General features: G+C 36.2%; 2 protein-coding genes across 3 annotated transcripts; both read right to left on the reverse strand.

The window, feature by feature from the left end:
* Positions 1 to 180: 180 nt before the first annotated feature.
* Positions 181 to 2,833, reverse strand: LOC149382336 (FAD/NAD(P)-binding oxidoreductase family protein). Of its 2 annotated transcripts, none has more exons than XM_089629911.1 (8): positions 2,339 to 2,833; positions 1,796 to 2,068; positions 1,579 to 1,705; positions 1,443 to 1,504; positions 1,144 to 1,362; positions 946 to 1,067; positions 545 to 683; positions 181 to 431 (listed from the first exon to the last, which is right to left on the reverse strand). In XM_089629911.1, exons 1-8 carry the CDS (start codon positions 2,690 to 2,692, stop codon positions 270 to 272), a joined length of 1,458 nt encoding a protein of 485 aa, XP_089486037.1. In that variant the 5' UTR covers positions 2,693 to 2,833; the 3' UTR covers positions 181 to 269. The 2 variants fall into 2 exon arrangements, with proteins under 2 accessions (XP_089486037.1, XP_089486038.1); XM_089629912.1 differs by having other exon boundaries at positions 2,335 to 2,613.
* Positions 2,834 to 3,438: 605 nt separating this feature from the next.
* On the reverse strand, positions 3,439 to 8,107 carry WDL1 (WVD2-like 1). Its single transcript, XM_089600797.1, has 7 exons — positions 7,867 to 8,107; positions 5,925 to 6,286; positions 4,641 to 4,735; positions 4,474 to 4,567; positions 4,327 to 4,398; positions 4,090 to 4,200; positions 3,439 to 4,004 (listed from the first exon to the last, which is right to left on the reverse strand). Exons 2-7 carry the CDS (start codon positions 6,267 to 6,269, stop codon positions 3,720 to 3,722), a joined length of 1,002 nt encoding a protein of 333 aa, XP_089456923.1. The 5' UTR covers positions 6,270 to 6,286; positions 7,867 to 8,107; the 3' UTR covers positions 3,439 to 3,719.
* Positions 8,108 to 9,154: the final 1,047 nt, after the last annotated feature.

A 9,154-nucleotide genomic window follows, 5' to 3' on the forward strand; every position in this document is an offset into this window, starting at 1 on the left:
AACATTATTTCCCAAAGTTGAACTTTTCATTTAGACCGACTTTTCAAAGCAATATTTGTTACCTTATTCAATTGATCTCTAATTTCACTGGATACTTGGTTTTAAAACGAGTTTCTTGTTTTGGATTAGCAATGACGTGCCGTTTGTTAGCAGAGGAAAGCTTATCTTATAAAATTAAAATTCTACCATTGCCTCATTAATTAGCATACTCATGATTTTGCGTAAAAATAGGCTACAACTACAAAACTATGGAGTCTTTCAATACTCATCTACATAGAGAGTTGAAACTCCTCTACTTCATTTTCTTTTTTCTTTGGTTCCATCCCCGGAAATTGTCCAATATCATATCCCTCCAGTGGTCGGAACTCCGTGTCTAAGCCGACAGAGAACTCGTCCGGGTTGGCCCCGGAATTTCCGAAAAAATCTGCAATCTGCATCAAATAGACATGGAATTAATATTAAACATAGATTTAGTTGCTAGAGCCATTAACAAGAAAAGAAAAAAAAAATGTAAAAAAAAAAAAGAAAAAAAAAAGGGAATTGCCTGATGACCGAGAGCCATTCCGCTCAAGGCAGCGGACTCTAAACTGGAGCCGAGAAGCCAATCACCGCATATGCCGGTTCGACCACGGCCGTCAAATATGCACGGAATTCCTGGCGTATTAGTTGGCAGCGCTGCACCCCTGTATTCTTCGTCAATCAATTTATCTCGATCTTCTTTTGGAAATATATCCAATATTGAGTTTAATGAATAGGAAAAAGGAAAAAATCGATACAAAAGGGCGAGTCTTTAATTTTAGGAACCGAAAACCCTAAACACAAGTATGTACGAATATAAAACGGGGCTAACAACCAAGTCATGAAAACATGGGTTACCAACATTAACGATTTTTACGATGCTAAAATAATTGTCCAAGCAGCGATATGGACATATGAAACACTGACCATAGTTGCAGCTTGGTGTAGAAGGGTGTCTGAAGCGAGCCATCGGATATCCCGAGAGCCTCTTCAACTCCTTTGAGCATTGCCGTTTTCACTTTCTCGGCTGTGACGTTCGGTATGTTTTCCTGGGTCATACAAACAGACAGTCAAAGAGTGTAACTCCATGGCGTGAATTCTGAGGTTAAATTCCAGAGTTTTTACCTGTGGAACTTTGTGCCGCTTTCCAAAGGCCGCGGTGCTGAAGAAGGTCCAACAGTCGAGTCCCTCGCCGCCGAGCTTCGCCGTGTTATTTGCCATCCAAGATACCGAATCAACCCCTTTCACAAAAGCGCCTTCGAAAGGAAGTCTTTCGCCTCCGCTCATGGAAAGAGGATCCTCGAACGCCGCTAAAAGCGCCCAAATAGAACTCAAGTCCAGCCTCTGTGAAAAAAGAAAGAAAGAATTAGCGGTAAATTCTAAACCTTTATGAACATTCATATCTAGCCTCGCAAAAAGCATACCTTCATTTGCCTCGCAATTTGCGGTAAACCCGATAGTGAGAGCAAGCGATTCGCACATTTTCCTGATCACATCTCCAATTAGAATCCCATAGATGATCTTTCTATATAAATAAACATGTTTTAGAGTCGGCTATACCGTTATGGGCGATAACAACAGCGTCGAACTTCCCAACAGGTTTCCCATTCTCACTAAAGTACCACATCCCGTTATACGGCTCGAGCTTGCTCACCCAGCAAGGTCTCACCACATCAACCATGCTAGCCTGTAACCAAACTCATTTCAGATTTTCGATCACCCGAACCCAAACGCATGTAATGTAAGCACTGACTAGAACAAAGAGCTCGCTTCTCACCTGAGAGAGTATCGAGTCGGCAAGAAGTCGCATTCCATTGGGAGCTATGAATCTCGGCGGTGAAGAAGAAGGAAGCGGAGAGAATCGGCCACCGGCTTCGAGCTCTCCGACCGCGCCGGTCCATTGGCTGACCAATCCCCTCTCGGACCAGCCTTGAACCAGCTCGGCGAACTGAGGATCGCTGGCCGTAAAGAACTGAGCTGCGTGGTCAAATATTAGCGGCTGAGGATCAATTATTCTGGTTCCCATTCTTCCTCCTAAGCCATGCTTACCCTAAATTCAGAAAGCAAAAAAAACAAAATCAGTATGAGAGAACTTGTTGAAATACACCATGTATACCTTTAGATTTTGAAGATCTAACAAGCTTGGCAAGATATTTTCATTTCACAAACAAAAGAATGAACTTTCAAAAAACATTATCCTAAGTCCCTAAAATATAAAAAACGCCTAAACTAAACCCTAGATTCTCAACAAGAGTCTCAGAAGCTTAAAATAAGCACTAAACTGTATTCAGACTCAAAATTAAAGCTAAGACTAACCAACCGTATCGAAGACTGTGGAACGCACGCCACGGCTCTCCAATGCGAGAGCGCAGAGCAAACCCGACATTCCACCGCCGATGATTCCGACGACAGGGTCGTCGGGAATCGCGGCGGTGAAGTTAGCCTGCTCTTGCGTGAACGTCTTTTTCAGAACCGACCTCCTCGAACTCCCGTACGGCTTTCTGCGGCCTCTGAAGGCGGGTTTTTGGGGCTTTGGCTGCGAAGTGCATGTTATAAAAGTCGCAGGGTTGGTTTTGAGTTTGAGAAGCCATGGAGATGCGATCTCGGTTGGGTTGAGGAGCAGAGAAGAAAGATGAGATGAAGCGAGACTGGAGTGAGTGAACGAGCAAATCATTTTTCTCTTCTTTTAGAATTTGAGATGGTTTGGGATTCGGGAGATGATAAGAGAGTCTGTGACAATTATGTTCATGACATGATTGTGTCTTTGTTCTTAAAACTCAGCTCAATTCCGTTGCTGACAAATATCTTATCGCTCATCATTACTTTTCAAATACAAAGCCGGTTAAACCCCCTTTTTTTCAATCAAGTTTAAACCCTTTATTTTGTTTTGAAAGTTTTACATATTTACAGTGACAAATTTCATTTATAATATCTTTTTGCTCTATAGGAGCCTTGTCTACCCACAATAACTTCGTAAGATTATTTAGCAAAGGACATTTTTTAGGATTTTTGGCATGTTTAATGTTCCCCCTAGTTCTTTTTATATATTTTTTTTGGCAAAGTCGTATTTTTCTTTTATTAGAGTGAAAATCTAAACCTACTTGTTCTTATATGCATCAATCTATTCTCGTTAGGTCGGATTAGGACTTAAATCCTAACCATTCTGTAGAAAATCATTTTAAGATTAGTATGGAACAACTTAATGACGAGAAATTGGATTAGGAGAAATGCATAACAAATTTTTTTGGTTTGTTGGTAATGGAACTGAAAAATCTTAGAAATTCCATCTATTACGCAACTTTAGGATTAAAAGAAGCAAGCAAGTCCGTGTCCAATCTATAAACTAGAGAAGAGAAGAAAAAAAGTGTAAAAAATATAGTGAAAGAGCACATGAGAAGAGTTGTAAAAGCAAAGCTAAACTCAGCTCTCCCTAAATGGGTGAATCTTCTTATATATGACAAAGATTATGTACGAGTGCCAATGTCGTTTACAGAACATATACAATTCACAACTCAACTCTCAAACCAAACAAACAAACACAGCAAGTCACATATCAGCATTATAAATTAGAAAGAAAAAAAAACTACCTTTCAAAAAACATCCACAAAGCAAACAATAACTTAAAAAAAAAAAAAAAAGGCATATCCCCAGGTAGCCTTAATCTCCTTTTCCCCCCCACTCAGAATCAAGAAAATACGATATCACGAGTGAACCGAAATGTCCGCGGCTTTCGCGGCCCCGTTGTCTTGTTTAAACCGGTCTCTGACTCTTGACCCGCCGTTAGTGTCCATGCTGGCACGTCTGCTCGCGGGACCCTTGTTTCTCTGAGCCGGAGAAGAGACAGTGGTTTCTCTGCTGTAGCCGAGGCTGTGGCGTTGAGCCCTAACCCCCGAACCTCTTTCCTTCTCGTCCTTGGTCGCATCGCTACAGCTCTTTCTCCGGCTCGTCTTGTTCAGATTCGGCGACTTGGGTCGAGTCAGAGGCGCCTAATGTATAAAAAATAAAAAATAAATATTCCTTCTTCGGAAAACATTTTTTTTATCAGAAAATAATAATAAATAAATGTGTTACCTTTTTGAGCTCTGTCTTGGGCGGAGGTGCTTCGTAGTAGAAACTAGGCACGGGTTTCGCTTTGATCACCAAACTCTTCCTTAGCTGTTTGATTGCTTCTTCTTGCTCTTCCTAAAAGAAAGAAAGGAAAAAAAAAACGTTCACAGAATCTAAGTCCAAAGTCCAAACACACGGCTTTATCAACATTTCTCGACGAGATTTCACAGGAATGGACGTCGTAAAATGAACCGCTCGTACCTTAGTCCTTGCTTCGCACTGGCTTTTCTCTACTTCCAGAGCTTGGTGTTTTTCCTCCAACTTTGTGTAATACTGTCCCAATAAAAGAAATAGATATTTAGATCCGTTAACACTACTAAAAGCGTATAGATTAGCCGACAAGATTACCTCTTTTCGCTTCTCAGCGCGGGCGTAGCATTTGAAAGTCGGAGCGTGTCCGACCGTGACCTTGGATCTATTCGTCCGAACAGAAGCCGCGGTACTTTTGCTCGGTCAAGGAAAATTATAAATGAAAAAAAATCTAAATCATCAACAGTTTCTAGTTTTAAGGATACGATGAAGACACGGACCAACTATCTTCTTCGTCGGTGTGTTTCTTGTTATCGGAGTGTGAATGGTACAGCTTCCGAGCCGCAAGAGGAGAGTTTTGCTGGAAAACCACAAGTATATATATCAGAGATCAATAATAACATAATCAGATTATGAAGCTGGGCAATAATAAAATTAAGAAAAAATTATACAAAATATCCATTTGAAACTAATTGATTAACAAAATAGTTACTGTTTCAAGTTTTCAGTAAAATAGGGGAAGAAAAAAAAAATTTACATTCTGATTAATTTTTTTTCAATATCATTGAAAATTTAGATTGAGGGGGTAAAAAAATAGTACTTGCACATTTGAAGTATTCCACTAATTTAAGACAAATTTCGGTTATCCTACGACAATTAATTAAGTAACTAAGCCATCAAAATTTGGAGATTCGTTGTATAGCCAACTCTTTGTAAACTTTTAGTAAATAACCATTATGCTGATGTGACATTATTTGGACGTTTTTAGCATTTTATTCATGTCTTCGGAGTCGGATGGTTATTTACAATTATTAACGAATATTTACGTCTATTAATGTCTTTTTTTTTTTTACTTTATTAATAGAATCTTGTGGCTATTTACTTCAAATTTACGAAAGCTCGATTATATGACAAAACTTGAGTTTTAATATGGCTAATTTACCGACTCATATTCGATCTTTGATTGTAAAAGACGGCACATGTTATAGATATCATAACAAATTTGTGTAATCTATATTCGTTACCTGCTTTCTTTTTTTCTTTATTTTGTTTATACAAGTAATGTTCCTGTAATCATGGTTTTCTCCCACCACCACAAGTGAGGGCTTATTAATAAAAGTTCATGGTGCTTTAGCATTTAATTTATGATTATTTACAATTAATGAATATTTATAATTATTAATGTGTTTTTTTTTACTTTGTTAATAAAATATCGTGGCTATTTACTTAAAATTTAAGAACTGAGAAATTTTGAGCAATTGGCTAAATAAAATGGGTCCAGTGGCTATCTAGCCATATGAAACGTTAGAAATTTTGAAATAGTCAATGTTTCATTAATTTTTTGTAAATAGTAACGTAAATCTATTTACGCTATAAAAATAACAAAAAACGGAGAGTGAACTTCTAGTAAATATGGTTATTTACGAAATATTTACAACAGTTTTTTGCTATTTACGAAAAAATTTACAAAACGCTAGCCAAAACACAAACGCTTATGTTTATGTGGCTTATATCGCTAAATTTTTTAAATAAAATTCTCATGAAAATACCTGTGTTTGGACGACGTAAGTGGTCTCGGCGTCGCTGGCGTGGGTACATGAGGCGCGCTTCTCGGTGGCGAGAGAGAAAGGGTGAGGGACGGTGGTGGTGCTCTTGGCGGCTCGGCCGTTCACCGACGCCGGAGAAGAGCTCGTCTTTTTTCCGTCGCTCGATCCGCGGCTCCCCGACAGCTTGTCGTCGTTGTCGGAGAGATTGATGCTCTTGATTCCCAGAACCTTCTCTTCTTCCGTGCACTCCTTCACTTCGAAGCTGTCCTCCGACACCCTCGGGGCCACGTGGGCCCGCTCCCCGTTCGCCTTCTCTTCCATCTCCGAACCCGACACTTCTCTTCCCATCACAAACTAAATATAAACTGCCAAGAAAGAAAGAACTTCATTTTCAAGAGGTTCCCAATTCCTTTTCATCATCATTGCTGTTGCTGTTATTACTATTTAATTTTGTTATGGGACTGCTCTAAATCAAATTCTTTTTCGCTTTGCTTTCCACTTTAATTTAAAAACTGGTCCCCCGGGCTTTTAAAAGGGCAAATTAAGCACGAATTGAAAAAGAGTGCAGACTAAAATATTGACATTTGAGCATTTTTAAAAGAAGGAAGAATAAATCTGTATAACTTGTAGCGTACAAGCATGAACATTTTGACCTTATAAATAAATAAACATATATGGCAACAAAATTACTAAAGAGCGTGAATTTAAAAGGCGTTATGCAAGTGACAGCGTCAGAACAGAAATCCTTTTACATAAATAAATAATAATGTTTACAAAATGCTTAGTCCCACCAAGAAATATACTATATTAATTTATTTAAGAGTGATCTAGACGGTGACTTCGGACATTTTTCTAATGAATAAAATGACGTGAGTTAGGCCATCTAAAGGAAGCCACTTAATTAAGCTGATATATTTTTTTTAATTATTTTTGTAAAATCATGACGGCGATGAAGATAACTATGTTTGAAGATAACAAAAAAGATTAGAAAACAAAGAGCAATTGAGAAGGAAAAAATAAACCAATCCATCCACGAGAAACGTGCTTGGGTTACATATAATATTTTATTTTATTTCATCATACAGTTTATGTCACAATTTAATCTACCAAACACAAAAGTTTGACATCGATCTGGATAAACACTATTTAGGGGGGGTTTCTCTAATTGAGGTAGAACTTATAATCCTATCAAGAATAGTTGTTGCTAATATTTTTCTACATAAAGCATGAAACTATTTAGATAAAATACTGAAGAATTCCAAAAGTAAATATGTAGATAAAGAAATACCAGTAATCACTGTTTTTCATCTGTATTTTTTCAGCTTGGAAAATAGCAGAGTCAATATTACTAACATGGGTTTCTCAAGGGTCAACACCGACAAATCAAAAGGTCATCAAAATCTCAGAATAAGATCACACATAAAAAAGAGAGAGAAGAAAAACTATGGAATCCAGATGCACGTGTAAAAGGATAAAATGGAATGAAATGAAATTAAATAAAATACTCAGTTACCAATCTGCCGAATAATTTTTATTTTACGAAGGAAATTACTGAACAATGCTGGAAAATAACTAGAGTTTTCTCCAGCTTTTTTCTTCAAGCAACTACTTTTGTTTTAAGGATGATTAAAGGTGGGTTCTTTAATCCTGTACAAGTTAAATCATAATAAAATTATGCAATTAATTTTATTAAGTTTATTAAACGCCGAACAAAAAAGTAAACATACAAAAAAAAAAGAAAGAAAGAAAACAAAAAAAGAACACAGAGAAAACTTAAGAGTAATTGTAAGAAGGAAAAGCAAACAACTTCATTTCTTTAGAGAAAATGAAATAAAAAAGAATAAATAAATTGCATATTAGAGAATCAAATGTTACGGAAAACAGGGTAAGAACGAAATCGCATTGGTAATGGAAGAAGAATGTGAAAGAGTTACATATAACTCACAGTGAGTTTTCTCTTTTCTGGTTCCGATCTGAGAAGATCTTCGACAACGTTCCTCAGAGCTCGTTCTCTCTCCTAATATACTCTTTCTCTCTTAGTTTCGCGTTTCTCTCTCTACAAAAAATACGGTTTTTTCTTACGTTTGCCCTTTACCTCTCAAGCACCCAAGCTGAGGAGGTTCTCAAAAACTGTTTTTGTTTTTATATGACAACTCTGTATTTTGATATATATAGACATATATATAGTTATATATAGACCTAGTCACACAGACCCTCTCTTCCTTAGGTTTATAACGCCGTCAAATCTTTCTCTATCCTCTCTACCTTCTACTTTCTTTTGCCAAGACTCTACCATCTACTTTCTCTCTCCATCTCTTAATTCTTTTTTTTATATATATATTTATGTTATTTTCTAAACTCTGACTCCTCTTTTTCTTCTTCTTTTACTTTGCATATTGGAGTCGTAGTTATTAACAAATCCTAATGGAAAGATTACTGTTTAGATGAGGCTAAATGAATTCAAATCTTTTGCCTCTTTTTATGTATTTATTTTCTGCGCCCTTTTAATTTAATCATGATAAGTTATTATTTTTCTTTATAGGCGACGACATCTTATCTCGGGATTTAATTGAAGATAGAATGATTGAAAATATATGCGTATATAATAAAAATTTAGGGATTCCAAAGAAAATGAGGAAATTTGAATAATAACGTAATAATATAATATAATAGTTTGAGAGTAATATATCCAAATACAACCACACATAAGAGAAGGAAAAAACTAAAAATGAATTATCCAATAATAATAATATAATGCTAATATATATAAGATAAGAATTTGGATTCGAGCTTATATTTAGATTGTCTATCGAATTTTTTTATTTTTAAATAAAACTTTGTCATAAAACCTAAAATAATGTCTTTGTGTTCAACATAATAGAACATAAATAAAATTAAAATGTTGCTCCGCTGAGTCTCTATACTAAGAGACAATTTGTGATCCTAAAAATTAGGGGTGAAGTTTTGTACACTAGTTTGTATGCATTAAATATATTTTTAATAATTTATGTGTTATTTTCTTTATCAACCCCTTCGATGTATTTTATAATACATAACTCACGAGTTATACAAATCAAATGCAAGACAAAAAATTATTGTATACACTCTTCAAACAAATTAGTGAATGTCCCCCTATTGAAAATTCTTGACTCTTCTTATATTCATGTTTAGGCAAAGGTTAAGTTAGGTAAAGAATATGCCTTTAATAAAATATTTATTTTTGCAATCATCTT

The sequence above is a fragment of the Urtica dioica genome, chromosome 11 (assembly GCF_054948205.1).
Source record: "Urtica dioica subsp. dioica isolate 48M chromosome 11, U.dioica_male_clone48M_v1_H2, whole genome shotgun sequence".
In the NCBI taxonomy this organism is placed as follows: Eukaryota; Viridiplantae; Streptophyta; class Magnoliopsida; order Rosales; family Urticaceae; genus Urtica; species Urtica dioica.